Here is a 22,619-nt window from a genome sequence, read left to right on the forward strand (position 1 = left end):
TCAGTGTTCCCATAATAAAATTCCAGAAGAGAAAAGATAACAAACTCACAGATGGATTATAACATAAATTACTGAGTTAAAGGGGGAGTCTGGGGAGTGTAAATAAACTTGTTTATGTCGGCAAGTTTTTGAAGTTGGACTTCGGGTTTTAGGCTGGTGCCGACCATGAGTCACATGATAGGAACCAGCGCCTGTTCTCCTGTTGGCTCCTCCTCTTTTCCTCTTCCCTACAAATGTAAAGCACCATGGAATAAATGATAAATTAATAATAATAATAATAATAATAATAATAATAATAATAATAATTACATTCCACAGCTAGTTAATAGAGATGAGCGAGTAGTATTCGATCAAGTAGGTATTCGATCGAATACTACGGTATTCGAAATACTTGTACTCAATCGAGTACCACTCGCTATTCAAATGGAAAAGTTCGATGCAGAACCAGCATTGATTGGCCGAATGCTATACAGTTGGCCAATCAACGCTGGTTCTTCTCCTACCTTTACAAGTCTTCTCCGTGCAGCATCCCCGCGGCGTCTTCCGGCTCTGAATTCACTCTGCCAGGCATCGGGCCTGGGCAGAGCCACCTGCTCATGTCTGCTTGTAGTGCCCGACCCTCACTCGTGCACTTGGTAAGTATAATTTGATCGAATGTTGCCTACCCCTGAAACAAGCATTCCCCCCCCCCATAGACTGTCGGCTCTGAATTCACTCTGCCAGGCATCGGGCCTGGGCAGAGTCGACTGCGCATGCCTAATTGACACTGTGTCTTATGTGTGAAAAGGAATTATGTGACTGATATCGAGACTCTCATATGAATTAATAGAGAAACGGATTCTTGTCTACACTTGAGATGTTAGGAGAGATTCATGAGACTGTCTAAAGCAGACCTGGGCATTGTACGGCCTGTGGGCCACATCCGGCCCTCTAACTGACCGCCCCGTATAGGTTGTAGATTAATGGTAGATGCTGAATGGCAAGTCAGCTAAAGGACCTTTGATGACGTCATCAAGGGTCCTTTAACTCACTAGGATATGATAAGAATCGTTAGTGGGTGGGGCCACATGGGATAGTCACCGATAAGAAGATTATCTGCCTTACAGTTTACATCATATACTTTTAAAACAGGCCAAAGAATACAATTTTTGTAGAAGTGTTATGTACTTTAAGAGATATGTAAGTCAGCATCTGTCAAGGATTCTTGTAATAGAGCTGTGTGGCAACACCAGGCACATCCCATTAGCAGGTATCTATAGAAGAAGGCAATATTCCTCTAATCCGGTACAAACCCTTTAAGGTATTGCTACAGCTTAGTTAAACCTTATTGACACAAATGTCAAAAACTTGTCAAGGCAGATGAAGGTCATTGAGTTATAACAAACGTGTCCTATTTTTGTCCATTTTCTTGGATTTGTCAATAGATTCAAGACCATGGGGGGGTCTGTGAAAACAGATGTTTTATGGTGCAAGACGCCCATGATAAAAATTGACCGTTCAACATTTTTTCAGTGTTTGTGTCAATGTAGCCCCACATGGTCTCTAGTGAGTCTGCGGCAACCTCTTGTCTCATTGTTGGTTCAGACTGATGTTCTCTTTCTTTCCGTGAAGACTTGTCGCCTAAGTTTGACTGGAAGGAACTGACATACCGGCGACACGGTGGTTCAGTGGTTAGCACTGCAGCCTTGCAGAGCTGGAATTCTGCCAAGGACAACATTTGCAAGGAGTTTGTATGTTCTCCCCGTGTTTGCGTGGGTTTCCTCCCAAACGCCAAAGACCTACTGATAGGGAATGTAGACTGTAATATCTATACGGGACAGTGACTGACAATCTGACAATGTTTGTATAGTGCTACGGAATATGATGGCGCTATACAAGTAAGCATATAATAAAAATCGTAGAGTTGTAATACAAGTCACACCACTTTTTGGTTTGATTTATAGTAAATCTGTTGGTTCCTTGCCCCAGCCCACTTAGATTCCAACCCTGCTCTGCCCACTGTCTACAAAAGTGTCGAGCAGGGTGCGGAGGCAGAGATGTGGCCAAAATGAGCCAAGCTGAGGACCACTGTGATAAGAAATGTCTATTAACTCAGCTCTCTGCTATATGAATATAAAGACGTCCATCATAATAGCCTGCACTAAAGAAAAAAATCACACCCATTGATCCATACGATAGAAATACTTGACTGGTTGATACCTGGTTGTCGAGGATCAGTAGATGAAGCTACAGAAATATAAAATATCAATCATTTATGGGCACTAAAAAGAGCTGAACTTATTATCTAGCTATCAATACAGACGGAGCCGTCTACAATGTCATATCACATGCATATCATGTATCAATAGCATACAGTAAGCTGCATCAAGCGAGTTCCAGCAATACCAGTACTAAACATTTCCACTAATAAGATAGCCGCTCTGTGTGTATTTATACCGCTTGATCTTTCTAACTTTCTCTAAAGCCACATCTATGTTAAAGTAATTGCCTTATAAATAAGAAATATGTCATAGGAACTGTCATTATGAAGAGCCCGGGGCAGGGTGATGTAAAATTTGGTCCAGTATCTGAACTGTCAAGATTCCAAGTCTATAACCAAACTGGCTTGTGGTTATTAGATGTGCAAATAAGGCCTGAAGTGATGGACCTCAGCCAATGCCATGAAGGATTATCTGACACATAGATGTGGCAGACAATATTGTGAAGCATATTGGAAAATGACAAGGGAAAACCAACAAGTAGAGAAGATAGATTTCTGAGGTTTCGGAAAAAAATGAAGTGCAGTCTGAGGCAAGGAGCATTGATGTGCAAAACTGAAGGAGAAACACAAAAAACATATCCATTACGAATGAGCGTTTTCAAGGGAAAAAAATTGACGTGGAATGTGCAGGTGGGAGGGTCAAGAGTAGGGTTGAGCGATCAGGATCGGAAAAGATCGGAAAAGATTGGTGATCGAGCAAATTTCACGATCGCGATCGGCTGGAAAATTATCAGAAATTGGATTTTAAAATCGATCCTGAAATCTCAAGATCAGCTCAACCCTAGTCAAGAGAAATTTTTCATCTAGGAATTCAGTGCACAGTCGGCTTTGCAGGGGTATGTATCTTAGAGGACATTAAAAGGATCCTATCGTTTTTAAATTTTTTCTGCCTATCATGTAGGAATAGCCTTAAGAAAGGCTATTCTTCTCCTACCTTTAGATGTCTTCTCTGGACCACCATTAGGTATATAATCTGTTTTTCATCAGTATGCAAATAAGTTCTCTCGCAGCACTGGGGTCGTCGCCAATGCTTCCAGAGAACTTTCTCCAGCACCGCCTCCATCTTCTTCAGCAATGGGCTCTTCACATGTCTTCTTCCGGCGGTGGCTTCAAACCTCTAGGCCTCGGGCCTAGGGCAAAGCCGACTGCACATTCCTGACAGCCATTTTCTTGTGGCTGGCGGGCATGCGCAGTTGTTTTTGCCCTAGGCATGAGGCCTAGAAGTTTGAAGCCACAACCTGAAGAAGACGCAAAGAAGACCCGTTCCTGAAGAAGATGGAGGCAGCGCTGGAGAGTTCTCTCTCAGCATTGGGGACGCCCCCAGTGATGTTTAAGCACTGGGGCCCAGCCCCATTGCTGCGGGAGAACTCATTTGCATACTGGCGAATAATGGGATTTCTACGGAACAGTGGTGCGGTGAAGACATCTAAAAGTAGGAGAAGAATAGCCTTTCTTAATGCTATCCCTCCATGCTAGGCAGAACAAATTGAGTTTAAATGATAGGATCCCTTTAAAGATACTTAAGATCTCATAATTAATGGAATATGATCCTAATCTATCGTTTTGGGCTTGGTTGTATATTGGAATAGTCGAAGCAATATTGAGTTTTAAGAGGTTCTTTTCTGTTATCAAGATGGCCGCCATAAACCTGTGCTCCGCGGTCAAACACAAGACGTTCACTAATTTATTAACACTCTAAAAACAAAAAAAAAATCCAAAGAAGATGATTACATAAACACTTTTCCACGTTTAATTATCTCAGCTAGAAGTTGTCTGGTTTAGGACTCCCGATATATTCCATATTCTATATGATTAAATGGCACAACAATTAATGGCGGACTCGGTGGCGGTAGAATATTTCTCAGTAATGAGTAAAGCACCTGGCAATGCTGAAATAAACCCGATAATTAGCTACTTGGACGGCTCGGGCAACAATTACTGCACTAGCTTAAAAATGAAGAGCAGAGCAAGTACAAAGGATCCTCAGATGCCCTTTGGGAGACTTGTCGTTAAATGTCCCGACACTATAATTAATCAAAATGACAATTTGATGTTCTGCCTTATGTTGTAACATTCTCCAGTATCTATTAATAATTAATACATCTATTTTTCTTATTTTGAAGATTTTTTTGTTTTTTTAACTATAAAGGGTTTACTGTTCCTTGTAGTGATATCTTTTTGATTCTAATAACCTACATAGAGTATTGGTGTATCGGCGGAGTCATTCTTTCTAGAGGTTCTGTAACCAAAGAAGGTCGTAAAAGTAAACCAACAGCTTAAAGGGATCCTAGCATTAAAACACAACTTTTTGTGACTAACACATAGGAATAGCCTTAAGAAAGGCTATTTGTCTCCTAACCTTAGATATCTTCTCTGCGCCGCCGTTCGGTAGAAATCCCGGTTTTTGTCAGTATGCAAATGAGTTCTCTTGCAGCACTGGGGGTGGACCCCAGCACTGAAACAGCACTGGGGGCATCCCCAATGATGCGAGAGAACTCTCCAGCGCCTCCTCCATCTTCTTTAGGAACGGCCTTTTCACATATCTTCTTCTGGCACTGCTGGTCAAACTTCTATGCCTCGGGCAGAGCCAACTGCGCATGCCAGCGGCCACAAGAAAAATTAGTAACAGTAAGTAAGTGGCCATTTTCTTGAGGCCTGTGGGCATGCGCAGTCAACTCTGCCCGTGGCCTAGAAGTTTGACCACCAGCACCGGAAGAAGATGCATGAAGAGGCCATTCCTGAAGAAGAGGGAGGCAACGGTGGAAAGTTCTCTCGCAGCATTGTAATGCCCCAGTGCTGTGTGAGCGCTGGTACCCGCCCCCAGTGCTGCGAGAGAACTCTTTTGCATACCGACGAAAACCAGGATTTATGCAAAATGGCGGCGAGGAGAAGACATCTAACGGTAGGAGAAGAATAGTCTTTTTTAAGGCTATTCCTGAGTGTTAGTCACAAAAAAATATGTTTTAATGATAGGATCCCTTTAAGTTTTGTCTCCATTCACACTTACTGTTGTATCTTTTTGGTTTTGCCGCTTTAATATATTATATAGGGTTCATGCTAAATTTAAAAAAAAAATTACATTTTTTTTCAATACATAAATTTTCTATTGAAAATTACTTCTCTGCCTCTAAATGTCATCGCTTGAGGAAACCACAGCGGGTGGTTTTATTTGCTCAGAAATGTAAAGCTACTACATGTTGACCATTTTATCAAAATGCCGTCCATATAATGCATGCACATGGTGGGTTTTGTGGGTCACAGAGAATACAGAGCCCAGTATGGACAGCCGGTATCTTGGTGAAAAAAAAGTCCTTAAAATTACTAGACTAGTTAGTGTTTTTATGTAGAGTTGTAGTGTTAACAGTCAGAGATTAGAGTTATACACTTAGATAATGGGAGGTACCACCTCTGTGCCCCCAACTCTACTTTATTTAGTATACTTATCTTTTACCACCATCTACATATTTTAAAGATTCAATAGGTATCACTATGGACAAGACTTATTCTCAAACCCCTGGTAAGATAAAGGGTTCTTCCCAACTCCCTCCCTCTCATTAGTTTTTTGCTGTCTCTTCTTTTTACTTCCTGTATTTTTCAGCATGCTGGTAGGCAGCTTCCATTGTATGATGACCAGAACAATATGAAGTACATCAGTAATATAGACACTGCCTTTACCATGAGAGATTATTTATTATGATTACTAGACATCTCTAATAATGCAGATCAAATATGCACAGTAAATGTATATTACATTACACATGGCTGGATAACACTTACATTACCAGGACAGACAACGTTCTTTCAGTTACCTTTACATAGAGAGGTGACATTGTCCGAGACTTTATTAGCAAATTGCAATTAGCTGAACTACTTGCCTGGACAGAAGAGCAGTAGATAACACCTTCAGAGAGCAGTGAGTCACGTCATACGACCTGATATCAGATACAGGCCGGGCACCAAGGAAACAATGTATAAACAATGGGTGGATTAGTTTTATATGGCAGGCAAATGAGGCAGCATTGCCAAATCAATGTATTAAGGAAAACTTTTCAATGTACGTATGGGATAAACTTTTTAGAAATACAAAATATGCTAATCATCCTCTTTGTGTCTATGTGTGGGCACTATGCATGGGGGAAAGGCGAGAACTGCAACCTTTCTAGGCTTTTTGTTAGCATGTTGCATTAGTTAACCAAAATGTTGACCAGTAAAGTCTGATCTCCTTGGATAAGCTAAGATATCCAAGAGATTGGCTGAGTTTGCATTTCGTATTGAGAGGGGCCCGGAGACAGAGCAGTGAAGACATGGGGAGCGGTAGGGAAATATTGGATGTTATTTTTCTTATACGTTACTGAGGCTTTTAACAATATATATCATGTGTTCAGCCTCGTCTCTAGAAAAGTCATACTGGTTGATTCTACAAGAAACTGAAAAGATCCATTAGCAACTAAAAGGAAATCTCCCTGTTAAGAATTGTAAAATGAAACATAATGGTTTGGAAAAGAAATATGGGCCGATAATGAGGATGTAAATGTTAATGATGATGAGGATAGCAAAGAGGAAGATGATGATTATTACAATGGTGTGATCATCAATATCAGTCTCAATTAGAAAAAAAATCACATTAGCCGTTATTTACTACTATGTTAAATCCATTTTTGAGGATTTTATGGACATTAGAATGCAAAACTGTGATACATGACTTGAATATAATTCGAGTCCTTATCAAAATGGTCAATGTGGGATGAGACATGTGAAACAACTCACGAGACAAGTTCTAGACACTTTGTATCATTACTGGACGTCATGTCTTGGAGTCAGAATTTTCAACAAAAGAAAACATTTCATTTTATGTCTTGTACTCAAAACCTTCAACTAAATTGGATAATCTGTTGAAGAAGTCCAGTATATTCATTTATTATTAGGGTTGAGCGATCGGGATTGGAAAAGATCAGAGTCCGATTGGTGATTGAGCAAACTGCATGATCGAGATCGGGATCGGCTGGATAATTATCTGAAATCGGATTTTGAAATCTCAAGATCGGCTCAACCCTAAAAATGACTTTTCCCATTGGGAAGCATTGACTAGGGTTGAGCGATCGGGATCGGAAAGATTGGTTCCCGATCGGCGATTGAGCAAATTTCACAATCGCGATCAGCTGGAAAATGATCGGAAATCAGATTTTAAAATCGATCCTGAAATCTCAAGATCGGCTCAACCCTACTTATTATGTTTTTTGCCCCGTTGTTCCTGACTTAGTTGTATGGTTTCTGACGATTGTCATATGGCCAGTTATATCCGGCTATAAATTTCCCATTTTGTATACTTTCAGAGTAAACTGGGAAAGTCTATGTTGCGTAAACTACTGATAACTTGAAGTCAATTAGTTTCCTCATCAAAGTTAATGACTTATTTGGAATAGCATCATTTATAGAGCAGGTAATATATTATTTGTGTATGGATTATTTTGGAAGGTGAATTCTTCACTTATGCAAAACAAGCTGCTCAATATATTCCACTATTTAGAGTTATTTTATTAGACAACCTTCAGAGAAAACTAAGAGTCGTTGAGGAATAATTGCTAATAAACTAATTTACGTATTCATCAAGGCCAATCATATATAGTAATGTGCAAAATCTCAGATATGGAAAAAATGTTGCAGAGTAAGAATGCTTTCAAATGAACGAGAAATCTAAATTGGTGTGACCTTTGCCCTTTGCCTTCTATAAGTTCTTCTCGGTACTTGCAGACAGTTTTGGGCAGAACTGGACAGGGGGGTTGTTCCCGCCGCCATCTTGGAAAATTAAGCACGGATCTTCTGTGGATATAGGTTTTTCCAATCCTTCTGTCTCTTCGTGTAACCCCAGACAGACTGGAGGATGTGGAATCAGGGCTCTGTGAGGGCCGGATCATCAGTCCCAGGACTCCTCCTCCAAAATACGGTCACATTAAATATTGATGGGATTTAGATTTCTTTTTCTTCATTCATTTCATTTTTTTAATTGATACAAATAAATTAGCGCTTCTGTTTAAGAAAACATTCTTTCTTTGCAACATTTTGAATAGATATATGCGTTTTTAACATTGTAGCAAAAAAGAAAAATGTCAGCATAGCAGACATACATCACAAATCATCTGTTTTTCGGGATTGTTTTGCAGCCAGTATGTACAACATTATGATGGGCGTCTAAGAATACAGTAAGTGTCCCCTCAACTAGGATGGCTGCTGCCATAGACAGGAGCTCTATGACTTGGCAGAGGGTGTTCAACATAGTGGAGGATAAAACCAAAAACATCCCTACACTGTATCCTCTGGTGCTGCCAGTGCGAAGGATAGATGCCAACAAAGGCCTGAAATATGTTGTTTTCATAAAAGTATTGTTCATCGTGGAAGATTCATTCTTCTGCTATGACCTTGCAACACCCATGGATGCAGAAGTAGTTTAGGTTTGAGACGTGAGACTTGTACTGTACAATGCAATGTAACAAACAGGCAATACTTATCTAACATTGTATGCAAAATGGAGGCAAGTGTAGTATTCAACAAATCTAATTTTGCAAAATTTGCAAAATTTTCTCAAATTGGTAAATTCTTTCATCCTGTAAATACTAAAGATTTATTATTTCTTACACATTTTGAAGTTTTTGAAATTCATCAAAATTAGTTCAAAGGGAAACGGATCACTTGAATATTTTGTAATCCATTATTTCTTTTTCTACGGTCCTTTACTTTCCCATTGCACCAGTTTTCATAAGTAAAGAGGAACTTTTCCCAGAATTTACAATGCATTTTCAGAAGCGACCATGGCGACTAAAGTTGCTAATAAACTAATTTATGTTTTTCTCAAAGTCATTTTCATGAAATGACAAAATTCAACGAGTAACCCATAAGCAAAGTTCCGACTCCCAAACATTATGTCTGATCATTTAGTGTATCATGCAAAAATAATTTTGAGTTTTAACAAAGCTCGGAATTCCATTATGAGAATATGACGGCTGGAGAGTGGAGATGGAGTGCTGGCAATGTCTCCTTTGTCAAGCAGAAATGTGCAGAGTACACAAATTGTATTTAAATGTTCTCTTGCATAGCACATGAACATTTGCTTTGTAGCGGGCAGATTGTGCCATGCTAAAGATGGATTCGAAATGATGTTATGTAGGATACCGGAATGAGCAACTGAAAGATAATGAATCCAAACAGCATGGAGGGAAGGAAGTTGTGACTTTTTAGTGAATTTTTATGCTAAATAGGCAAAATGTAGATTTCACAGACAAAAAGGGATTACATTTGCAGTTCCATTTTGCTGGAGTATTTAGAGACATTCCGAAGGGTTTAGGAAAAACAGCCGATGTTGTTTGACAAGTCATTTATTTTGGATATTAAGCGCAGAATTTTAGCATTTGACTTGTTTACATGACATTAGCTCGACTTTATTAATTCTAATACAGACACTCGCTCATCTTCTTATCTTGTGTTATATGCGGCACCGGATACATTGTTGACGGTAAATGATTATAATATTCTGTGGCCCCCTAATAGTACTTACATGAGAACGACATGGCAAGACTTGCCGGTAAAATGTCAAGACTACAGTGGTTTATAATCCCTGAGAATTAAGTCTGTCGACTTCTTTGTCAGCTCTTGCAAAAAGTCTGACCTGATTACAAAGTTGCTTCTCGCGCTGGTTCCCATCGCGGAGAGTTTACGTTCAATCACAATCACAGTCGTCTCATGATTTACAGCAACCCAACCAAATGGCACATTGAAGTCCAAGCCGAAGTCCGGAACAACCAGTGTCTTTATAAAGGGAATTCTTAAGTGAAAGACTCTAGAATGAAAGCAATCTCCGACATACAATAAAAAAAACATAAAAATGCATAATGAATAGCTAACCTGCAATACTGGTGCGGTTCCTCCTTTCATTCCAGGCTCCTCCTTATTTTTGTAAGATGGTCATTATACTTTGTGCCCACTGTGGGTAGAGCAATGTATGGACCCATACGGTAACTCTGTAAACCCTGTGTTCATAAGAACAAGTAGAGGTTGTTGGGTTTTTGTTACAGTTTTTGTTGGACTTATGTTCCATTTAACCTCCCATTGAATAATTTACATAATAATACAAAGTCTTTTTTGTAGGCATCGTATGTTGGGCCATGGAGGGCCTATAGTTTTGTGAATCATAATTGTGTATTTAGAGTAAGAACATCTAATAAATTAATACTTTTTAAAGAGCTTTTATGAATAATGGGTCAGGAAACAGTAAGTGTCGTCGGCACAGAGGAGGCTTGTAGACCTCTAGCTTATTCGGGGTGATAATCCAAACAACAATTTACAAGTATCAAGAGGTATAATTAGAATAAATTGCACAATAAAGTGAGCATTATAGAACCCAAGATCATGTATAGGGGTGGGGGAGGGGATATCAAACGAAACAAACAAACCATTAACTGATTGTGTAAATGGTGATAATGTCGCTCCTTGAGGAGAGACCACCTTCTCAGGTTTGTGGAGTCTTACAAAAAGACATTTTAGCTCCACTGGGGGATTATGGGAAGAATATACAAATCTGTTCCCCAAGAAGAAAATAGGGAAACAGTGCCTCTGTTTGCTGCCCTCTAGGGGTGGCTCCCTTGAACATCATGCCGGACTTCAAAAGAAGCCCTTTCTGCAATGATGCAGAAATTTGCCAAGTCAGTATCCCAGTTGTGGACAGCGCTGTTTCAATCTGGTTGGATCTCTTCAGCACTGCCTAGGGAAAACTGACTTGGCAGAGGTGAACGACTTCTAGACCAGGTTATGGGGATAATGTTGCTCCTTGAGGAGAGACCACCTTCTCAGATGTGTTGAGTCTTACAAAAAGCCATGTTAGCTCCACTGGGGGGCTATGGGAATCTTAGGAAACAGATTTGCCTATTCTTCCCATGATTGTGTAAAGTCTGTTCTGTAGAGACTCGAGGCGGCTTTAGGTGCTAGTTATTGGTGGAGTCTAGAATGTGGGAGAAGTTGGTGTAACTTATCTATTTGTACAGTTTGTCCCGTGGGACCAAGTCATCTATTTTTGTTTTGCAACCATTCATTCTTCCATTCTATATAATTTTTGGACTTTGTTTCCCCTTAGATCACTGATAGGTAAACCAGGTCTTCTCCAGTTGAGGCAGATAAGAAGTTCTATAGCCAAAAAGTAGGTCTTGTTTTTGGACTAAAGATTTGATGATGAAGCCAAAGAATACGAGCTTGCCAAAGTTTACATCTTGCAAGTAAAAATGAGTTTCTATAGTATCTAGTTTTTAGTTCCCTCGAGCATTTGGAAATACTTGGGTGCTTGAAAAGACGTAATCCGCCTATACCTGCTATAGTTTTACTAATCAGATTCAGAATTTTGGAATTGCTTTTGCCTCTTTGCACTTGCGATACTTTCCATACATCATCGCAATATGATTTAGAGCGAGGTCATTAAACAGGACTGAATGGACAAGGATAGTTAATTACATACCTTACATTAGGAAAGATGACTTTTACTACTCGGCTCCGCACACATTTGACAGAGTCGTGCTCTTTGTACTTTCCAACATTTGTGTTGTCCTTGTCGAGAGAAGTTCATTAGTTGGGTTCAGAGTGACATATAATGTCAAATGAATGATTTACACATATATACATCGGAATGGGTCAACCAATTAACATCTAATTACTCTGTAGCTCCATTTGCTTTATGTTTCTACTAAACCTAGTCATTATTGTCACTTAATTACTACTATAAAAGCCACATTTATTACAGAAAGGCGTACTAGTCTACAGTCTACTTAATCGGGGGATTATGAAGGTGCTGAATTGATTTTCCGTATTGGTCACCACAATCTTCATACTTGTAGAAGACACAATTACTGAGGTCATCAGTGGGTTTTCTTGGATACACAGCAAACCTTCCACAATAACTAGAAATGAGCAAACTGGGGAGTAATGAGCCAGGTTTATTATAACATTTACAAAAATTTGGGGTTTGGCCAAATTTGAAATTTTTGGAGTTCACCGTGATACATTTTAATTATACTAAGGAGTTTCTTCATACCCTGGGGTATAATAATCCGAGACCCAGAGGAGGTGCCAAGAAATAATAAAGAGTCATACCTTAACCTTGAAGTATTTAGTGTTGCCAACACTTAAGATTATTCTGCAACATTGGCATCCAGGATATCATAACATCACTGAATCTTGGCATCCGATTAAAAATCCACTTCATTCATAATTAAAATAGTTTTCTAAGAATTAGCAAAAATGTGCCCAAAAACAGGGAATAGGATAAAACTAAAATAAAAATGCTTTAATGGCCTATTGCCCTACTATCCCTGCTCTGGTGGGACCTGCCAATCTCTGCTATCTTATGCTGTACGTGGTCCTGTCTGTGGCCTTAGTGATCATGTGACATACTGTCGGGGTCAGTGATTGTTCACATGTACATCGTATCATCACTGCAGAAAGTAGGGGAGACTGACATGGACCACCAGAGTGGCCTCACTGGAGCAGCAGTACAATGAAGTGTCATGTACAGTAGATATACATATATATTTTTTTCTATTTATTTTCTTTTCCGAAACATTTGCAAATCCCGGACAACTCTTTAACTGAAATGTTCAAGTCATATACTATTTTAGTTTAGTAGACTGTGCAGGGGCGGGGCCAATGTAATGTCTAAGCGTTATATATATATATATATATATATATATATATATATATATATATATATTTATTTAATATTAGTGTTGTTATTATTATTTTAGGTAGTAGTATCATTAGTAGTAGTAGTAGCCATAGTAGTAACAGTAGAGGTATTATAGTAGTAGTAGCAGGAGCCATGACAGTGGGGGTACTGTAGTAGCAATAGTACTAAAAGCAGTAGTAGTAGTAGTAGTAGTAGTACTGTAGAAGTACATAACATTAGTAGTAGTAGTAGTAGTAGTAGTAGTAGTAGTAGTAGTAGAGGTATTGTAGTAGCAGTAGTAGTATAAGAAGAGGTACTATACTAGTAGTAGCAGCAGTAGTAGTAGTAGAGGTACTGTAGAAATAGGTAACATTAGTAGTAGTAGAGGTACTGTAGTAACAGTAGCAGTAGAAGTGGTAGCAGTAGTAATACAAATTCTGTAGCTATAGCAGTAATAGAGGTACTGTAGTATTAGTAGCAACAGCAGTAGTAGTGACAATATCAGGAATAGTAATAGTACTGTAGTAGCAGCAATAGTAATAGTGGCATTAGAAGTGCTGTACTAGCAGCAATAGCAGTAGTAGTAGCACTAGTAGTAGTAGAGGTACTGTAGTAATAGCAAAAGAAGTAGTAGAGAAACTTTACTAGTAGTTGTAGCAGTAGAAGTGCTGTGATAGTAGTGATAGCAGTAGTAGGAACACCAGTAGAAGTAGAGGTACTGTAGAAGTACTAGTAGTAACAATGTCAGTAGAAGTACTGTAGTAGTTGTAGCATTAAGAGCAATAATAGTAGTAGAGGCACAGTAGTAATAGTAGTAGCAGCAGCAGCAGCAGTAGTGGTACTTTACTAGTAGTAGTGGTATTAGAAACAACAGTAAGAGCAATAGTAGTAAAGGTACTGTAGTAGTAACAATAATAGTAGTAGATATACTGTAGTAGTAAAAATAATAGTAGTAGAGGCACTGTGGTAGTAGTTGTAGTAGAGGTACTTTACTAGTAGTAGTGGCAGTAGAAGTACTGTAGTAGTAGTAGTAGTAGTAGTAGTAGTAGTAGTAGTAGTATTTGCAGCAGTAGTAAGTGCAATAGTAGTAGTAGAGGTAATGCAGTCATAGTAGTAGTGGTGGCAGTAGAAGTATTGTAGTAGTAATAGCAGCAGTAGTAAGAAAGGTACTGTAGTAGTAACAATAGTATTATTAGTAGTAGTAGTAGAGTTACTGTAGTAGTAGAAGTAGCAGTAAGAAGAATAGTAGTAGAGGTACTGTGGTAGTAGTTGTAGTAGAGGTACTTTACTAGTGGCAGTAGAAGTACAGTAGTAGTAGTTGCAGCAGTAGTAAGTGCAATAGTAGTAGTAGAGGTACTGTAGTCATAGAAGGAGTAGTAGTGGTGGCCGTAGATGTATCGTAGTAGTAGTAGTAGCAGCAGTAACAGCAATAGTAGTAAGAAAGTTACTGTAGTAGTAACAATAGTTGTAGTAGTAGTAGTAAAAGTAGTAGTAGTAGTAGTAGTAGTAGTAGTAGTAGTAGTAGTAGTAGAGTTACTGTAGTAGCAGTAGTAGCAGTAAGAATAATAGTAGCAGAGGTACTGTGGTAGTAGTTGTAGTAGAGGTACTTTACTAGTTGTAGTGGCAGTAGAAGTACAGTAGTAGTAGTAGTAGTAGTAGTAGTAGTAGACGTAATAGCAGCAGTAACAGCAATAGTAGTAAGAAAGGTACTGTAGTAGTAACAATAGTAGTAGTGGTAGTAGTAGTTGCAGAAGTAGTAAGTGAAATAGTAGTAGTAGAGGTACTGTAGTAGTAGTAGTAGTGTTGGCGGCACTGTCAGGAATAGTAGTAGTAGAGGTACTGTAGTCGTAATAGTAGTAGTAGTGGTGGCACTGTCAGGAATAGTAGTAGTAGAGGTACTGTAGTAGTAGTAGTGTTGGCGGCACTGTCAGGAATAGTAGTAGTAGAGGTACTGTAGTAGTAGTAGTAGTAGTGGTGGTGGTGGCACTGTCAGGAATAGTAGTAGCACTCTAGTAGTGTATAATTCATTCACCTTATGTATATGGATTTTAGTAGAAACACCAATATTTCACTAAAACCAAAAAATATGCATATTTGTTATTCCTAGTAAGTTAAATTTCACTGATATTTAATCTTCCCATCGTATAGTTAAGCCGAACAGCTGAAAGGGTGAATGCCTGTTAGCATAAAGTGAGTGAGTGCGATTCTACGGACTTCGCCATTTATTGATTCTGATCAGTGGTAACTAGCTAATGAGGTTTTAAGTAACAGCGCTCAGTGGAGGATGTAGCAGTGTAACACTCACAGGAAAATAATTTACCAGCCAAAACGAGCTCCAATAACTCGTATTTATGCCTAAAGTCTCTTTTTTAAATTATGATATCAAAGAGTAAGAAAGGAAAACGCAGAAGCAGATGAAATGAGACAATCTTCTCCAACCTTAATAGATGAGGCAATTAAAAGTATTTAGGTCATGAAACCCCGAGCTGGCTGCAGACTACGGTGAGACGTCTACAATATTTCCTAATAAAACAATAGGATACAATGTTTATCCAAAGATGCGACTTGTTTAAGTTTACATTGTATTATATATTATTCATAAATGGGGTTTCCAAGAGTTCAGGCTTTATAAACTCCTATAAAACTGATGGAGCGCTAGACTGGGCCCTCGCCATCAGTTCTATAAGGTTCTGGTCATATATCATTCACAGGGAGGTCGGGATCCCTGATTCTTGTGATTGTTGGGGTTCCATCAGTCAGCCCCCCATTTGTCAGCTATACTATAGATATAGTAGGTGATACATTGTAGGAAAACCCCTTTAGTCATTGACCATTGAACTCTATTATTAAGATGCCCAATGTGAATGTTCACCGTTTTTCAATGTATTATTTTCCTAAATTTGTCCAAAATTCTGTAATTCATTTATTGCTATATCTTTATAGTGATTGAATTTCTCTTTTTCATGCCGAGCCCCAAATTTCCTATAAAGAGTGAAATGATACAACTCAGGCTTGTGCAACCACCAATAGTGTGAGTTTAGGAGCTTACTGTATACTGTTTATATGTATACCGTATTAGGCAAGCTCTTAAGCTCCTCCTAGTGGTGACTGTTGGCAGTCTGAATCCTATCATTTACTTCTATATCTATAAAGGAAATTTGGAGTTTAACATAAGAAAATTCATTTGCACAAAGAATTGGAACACCTTAAGAATATAATAGTAATGTATTAAAATGTTTTAACCCTGTGCAAACACATGAACAGCATCCATGCTCCATGCAGATGGCACACTGGCTGACATGTCCTCTAATGCCCTAAGAAGAAGTTCTCCGACCATTATATCTATTTGGCTGTTCTACAAATCCTGATCTGCATATACTGTAAAATATACACTATATGGACAAAAGTATTGGGCCCCAGGTTCAGGAGTTTCATTCCGTCCCAATGTCACAGATGTATTATATTCAACATCTAGCCGCCTGAAACATGGCTGGTCTGAATGAGCTCTCTAGATTCCAGGGTAGTACTGAAATAGTTTTCCCTCCTAAATATTTCATCATCAAATCTGAGTGGTATTACTGAAAAGCAGAGGGGTTTAGGAACGGCGGCCATAAGGTGCAGCAGACCACGGAAGCTTACAGAGCAAAGATGCATAGCACGGAATGTAGAGTGATAAATCCCATATGGCAATCCAATAGATAAGTCTGGGTTTGGTGAGTCCAGAAGAACGTTTCCTGTTACATTGTCCTAACTGTGCCACTGTCTCTTAGGGGATCGCCAGACTCCTTAGCTGCAGTGAAGGGAATTTAATGTCTCAGCGTACCAAAGGTTTTTGACAATTGTATGCTTCCAATATTGAGGAAATAGGAACCAAAGTCCTCTTTCTGTTCTACCATGACTGGGTCAAAAAACTGGGTCCATAAAGACACGGTTGGTGGAGTCTAGTGTAGAAAAACATGACTGGCCCGCACTGAGCCCTGACCTCAAGCCCACCAACACCTATGAGATGGACTAGATTGTAGATACCAAGCCAAACCCTCTCATCCAACATTAGTGTTTGATCTTACAAATGTTCTTCTGGATGAATGGGCAACATTTCTCATAGACACATTGCAAAATCTTGTAGAAAGTTTTCCAAGAAGAGTAGAATCCGTTTTAGTTTGAAAGGGGGAACCAACTCCTTGTAATGTGTCGGTGTCCCAATACTTTTTTCCCTACAGTGTATATATACTGGTTTATATTCTAAAATTGGTGTAATTAACTGTCTTGGGTTTCACAATATTCCATTGTTTCATTGTTGCCAACATAAATTTGCAATAATATTCATAATCCAACATCCATTTTACCAGGAATTTCCTAATAATTCTGGGTTTTTGCCATCTTGTTCACTATTATTCATCCATATACGCGAAGGATCTTATTGTAAGGGCCTTCCCAGTAATAATAGTATTGCTCAAGTTCTATTCTATCTATATTTAGGAGAGCTAGTGGGTGAATCCTGAGTGCATTGATTTCCACTATGACGGTAGAGTCATTTACAATGTATTTATAAGGATACAAAAGGATTTATGCTTATTGATCTATTTGCATCTATTTGCATCGCACTGAGACAAGAGCTGGAGGTTTCTTTGGGTAGAGAAACCAAGAACTTAGACATAATTTACACTTTGAGTGCCAGAAGATTTTTTCGACCAGGGTTATCCATGGCACCCAAATGGTGTCTGTACCTATTGCAGAAATGGTAAAATGATTCACTACATGTTGCATACACTGAAAGGAACATCTATTCCCTGTTGCTTTTACTTCCCCTCTCTGAATGGTAGCAATTGAGCATTTGCATGTTGTGTTTGACGCCGTGCATGCTGAAGACATGCAATGGCAAGTGATAGTCTGCATGCCGCTTACTGAATGTCTCTCCTTTTCTCTCCTTCCCTGTCATGTGCTTTCAGAAGACAACCATGTAGAAGGTGGGTGCTTTCTACCTTATCTTCTCCCCTTCCCTCTCCCTTGTCCCTTTTTATTTTTTCTGTCTAAGCATAAAGTTAGTCCCGGTAAGTATTTGGTTTTCATAAAGCAATTAAAAAAAAAAAAAAGAAGAAAGAAGGACCATGCTATGATTTATCATTCCTATTAGACGAGATGTTCCATATTGCTGTGTCATCGTTCCTATCTTCTCAGCAATGTTGCAGAGCGCTGCACTTTCTAACCAGTGTGATATTGACTCTGTGTACATTTGATGTTGCAGCAAGCTATTAATGGAACCCTATACATCTGTCATATATGTAAATGTTAAAAATGGCATCCGATTGCTTCATGTAACCAAGGTGTTTTTCTAGGAAAAAAAATAACGGAATATGTTTTCAGCTGTCATTTTGGCTAGGTTCACACATGCAGTTTTTTATGCACAGATGTAGCAGCATTCAAAGGATTTTTTCTATAAGAAATAAACATTCTAGCATCTCACGCACTCGCGTCCTTGTCATGGGTCTCACGTTGCCCCTGAAAATGAACCATTGATCCAGCACTCCGGGAATAAAATTGTCCATGCTATATTTGTACAACCACATTGGGGGTTGAGTACAGCAATAAGTCTGTAAGGGTCAGATGGGATACGATGTCTCATTAAGGAGTGATCACCTTATGTACAGGGACTTCTTAGTCCACTCCCTACAAAGAATTCTACGAAAAAAATATGCAAATAATTCTTCCTTGATAGAAAAGAAGAACTTGCTCTAGCACCACCCTTTGGAAGGCATCCCCCTGTAAATCAATGCCTGATTTTCCAGAAACCTAGTGGCATAATCTGGAAATATGGCCAAGCTACAATACCTCCTCTAAAAGGAAGAGTATGGACAGACTTGCAGAATTATATAGGAGACAATGGATATGCAGTGGTTGGTAACTAATTGTTTTCAAGGGTAATAGATTAAAAGATACGTTTTATTCTGCCCCTATGCTTGGCACAGTAATAAACCAGTAATAAGTGTAAAGTAATTGCTGTACTTGTTCCCCAATACTGTTGTAGAGCTTTTTTTTTATATATTTACATGATAGGCTATTGTATCTGATCAGTGGGAATTCCACACCCGGACCTTGAAGCTGCCTCCTAGCACCAGATGCTACTGTCGTGAATTGGGCAAGAAGTTCTGCTCCTATTCAAGTCATAGACGAAGAGCTGAAGCCTTGTCTACTCTACATAGATGACGGCAGGGTAAAGCAGACATGCACTTAGTACTTGTATAGGGGCAGAGATTTTTCGTGCTCCATTTAAAGCAGAAGCTTCCGGAGACAGAAGACAACAGGTCAGCTGAACGATGCCCAACAATGTGGGGTTCAGGGTCAGAACCTATTGATAGATACTGACGGCCTATCCTGTTTTATAAGTCATCAGTATGAAAAAAACAAAACACTGTTGGGGTTGGAAAACCCTTTTAACTTATTAATATAACATGTTGCAGTGCTCTGTGCAAAGAGCCCTGGTATGGAGTGCTAACAGCAGAGAGTGCGATGCTTATGTGCGTGATCTTTGCTACAAACTTCATTTTTGAACCGGAAGAAATGATCTAAAATTCCAAAGAGTTAATAAAGGATTTCTACTTTTTTTCTGTTCTTGTGTTTGACTCAAAAATCGGCACAAAAAAACATAAAAAATGGCATGTGTGATTCCAGCCTTAGATGGGTTCTCCAAATAACCAATGGTGCTATAGTCACCTTCCAGATTGCCCGCGTTGCATCTTTATGGTGTTCACAGGTGTTTGTTTATCCACATGATGTCTTCTGTCTCCATCACATGACCCTCAGCCCATCTGGGGCCACAGCAGTGATGTCAGTGGTGCAGGATGTCAATGATGCAACCAAATGGTCATGTGATGGATACAGGTAGTGTCATGGTGGCAGGAGCATACACTACAGTACGTTTGGTTATTTTAAGCTATTTACAGCATCCTGTCCCATTTTGGTAATAAACACCATGCTGTACCCAATGTAGAGCCTCTGGGGTGATGCAGGACACAGGGATTCAAAGAACACGAAGGAAAGAATCTCTTTGTTAGACATCGACCTCTTAGGTCCTGCACTTGGCATAATACGGCATGTCATTTTACCCTGGACAGTTCCTTAAATATTGCCCATAGCGATAGGTCCCCCCCTATGTAGGAACTGTGTACAAAATCGATACATTTGTATATGAATTGTCGCTTTGTATCAGGAACTGCATGAACATAAAAACATACAATGTATTACATGTTACAGCATATATCAATGTCAAGGAGAATGTGTCTTTGTACTCACATCAAGGATTTCTGGCACAACAAGTATTGTGTAATTTTTTTACAGCATTTTTTTGTTTGGTCATTTTTTTTAAACCTTGTTCATATAGCGCAGTATTGATTTTTTTTTTTTTTTTTTTTGCCAAAATCAAAATTCTAAAATTGAAAAAAATTCTTACATTTTTCACTTTTTTCAACCCAAAACCATAACACAGCAAAGGCTGAATTTTACAGTTTGCTTTCCAGGATATTACTGGGCCAAACTTAGATGGCCATAGATTGTTCAATAACACAGCACCGGGTCTGGGTATTACATTTGTAAGACAGATGTTAAAAAGTGGAGGCGGTAGAGTCTTCTGGAACTTTCTGAGGCCATTAGTTGATGAAAATTTCCTTTTTTGTTTCAGATTTTGCTATGGTTCTTTTTTTGAGCCAAAGTAAAAAATGGATATAGCAGAAGGAAAAAGTACAAGGACTTGCTTCACATTACCTGTTCGTTTTGGAGCCACTTTTGGCTTGGCTCAAAAAACAAAGCAAAATCTACATCCGAAATAGAAGATTTTCCACAAAGTGGCCTCAAACTTAAAGTGCACCTGCTTCATATGGCCCCCAAATAATTTAATTTGGCTACTAGGATCATTGGTTGACTACAATGGACACATACTATGGAATTGATGAGATGAGGACTCTCCCAGTCTCACTTCCTCCGCCCCACCAGGAAGGTGATGGACAGGCTGCTGTGTATGTGAGAATAGCAAAGTGAGGACTATCCTTAGAAATACAAAAAGTTACTGTCCAGTGAATTTTTCAGCGATCCTAGTAGACAAAAAACACTACAGATTTTAGCACTGTTTTTGCCACTAGTAGTATGCAAAATTGGACTGTAAAATTGAATGTGCTGTCACACCTGTGCTCATCGCCTATTTGGGCTTTCCGTCTATCATTCCGCTTAAAAAAATTCTCTCTGCATTTTTTGGGCGAAACCTGGGCAAAAATTATAGTCTACAAGGTCCACAGGTTTCTGTGGGTAACTGATTTTTTAAGCGGATTAGGTTTCCATTTGTGAGATCCCCAAGTGGACCCCATAAATGGAAACCTAAACACAGGTGTGAACCCAGTGTAACACAAATCTACTATATAAATTGTGTTACATTGAAGCAACTACACAATAGAAAACATATGAAAATCCCCACAGAGAAACCACAGAACACATTTGTAAAGGTGCAAAATTCAACAGTTTAAGGGGTTAAAAAAAAATCAAAAGCACACATTAAAATAAAAAGGAGGTACAAAATCCAAATTTTTTCTAATGAGAATTTTTGCTTTGCTTTGGTTCTTACAAATATTTTTTTGCCTGATATTTATTCTCATGGAGAGGCTGTGAACATTTTTTGGCTCATTCCGTTCGCCATTGTTTTCCTCTTTATTTAGAACCGAGCATTGTGTTGTTCGCCACCAGATAAGCTCCAGTACGTGTCACTGCCAACTTTTTGACATTTCAGTTTTTGTCTTTAAGCCTTAATATTATTGCAATCCTTTTCCGTGATTTTTTTTTCTATTTTATTTGCTTGGTTACTTTGTTTCATTTTTCTCCCTTGATGATATAAAACTTTCTGGAAATGTTAAAACTTGTATTTATTTATTTTTTCTTTTCCTTTATTTGCCTTCCTTTGTTATTTTAATGGTGGTTTATCAGAGCGTTACATCCAACATTGAACCATTCACAACTTATTGTCAATCCCACGTGTTTATATGTTTTTTTGCAAGCTGTTTTTTTGCGTTGAGAGAGGATTTGGTTTCATGTAAACTATAGAATAGTAAATCTCCAAATCCAGATATTTATTTTGTAAAAAATTTCTAAAATGAACACAATATAAAATATTGCAGTATAAAATAATAATAATAATAATAATAATAATAATAATAATAATAATAATAATAATAATTAATATATAACATATAATGATATCAACAGTTTATATCAAATCTAGATATCAATTAAAAAGGAATGGCAAATACAAAGATAGAGCTTATAACTCTTCTTCCTTTTGGATCCGATTTTGGTTTTGCCTCAAAAAAGACCGGGTCAAGTTTATTAAGATTGCCGCTTTAAGTGCTGCTTTAAATCAATTCAGCGCATTATAGGAAGAACTCCATAAATATTGAGAGGCTCCAATCTCTTAATAATTCTAAAACCCCATAGGAGGTCCGGTGCACCAGAAATTAAATCTACTCCATTGAGTCTTCTTGCATGATAGATATATATCTATAATATATATCAATGTATCAATAGTATTTGTCGAATACCTCGCTCCTATAGGAATGCGTGAAAGCGGCCGAACACCGAGGGGTTAAGCAAAGTGAATATTTGACGGCCTCTTACATGCATTTC

At 38.6% G+C, this 22,619-nt stretch overlaps 1 protein-coding gene and 1 long non-coding RNA gene across 15 annotated transcripts in view; one reads left to right on the top strand and one right to left on the bottom strand.

Moving 5' to 3' along the window:
* Positions 1 to 22,619, bottom strand: part of LOC142197002 (uncharacterized) — a 503,961-nt gene that overhangs the window by 119,119 nt on the left and 362,223 nt on the right. The window lies entirely within an intron of this gene.
* NRXN1 (neurexin 1) overlaps positions 1 to 22,619 on the top strand; it is a 1,231,735-nt gene that overhangs the window by 101,588 nt on the left and 1,107,528 nt on the right. For 10 of the 14 annotated variants that reach the window (XM_075266983.1, XM_075266984.1, XM_075266994.1 and 7 more), the window contains exon 3: positions 17,909 to 17,926. The exons of the other annotated variants lie outside the window; for them this stretch is intronic. In XM_075266983.1, coding sequence (XP_075123084.1) covers positions 17,909 to 17,926 — 18 coding nt within the window. The remainder of the gene's footprint in view (positions 1 to 17,908; positions 17,927 to 22,619) is intronic. 14 annotated transcript variants of the gene reach the window in all.

This window comes from Leptodactylus fuscus, chromosome 3, assembly GCF_031893055.1.
Source record: "Leptodactylus fuscus isolate aLepFus1 chromosome 3, aLepFus1.hap2, whole genome shotgun sequence".
In the NCBI taxonomy this organism is placed as follows: Eukaryota; Metazoa; Chordata; class Amphibia; order Anura; family Leptodactylidae; genus Leptodactylus; species Leptodactylus fuscus.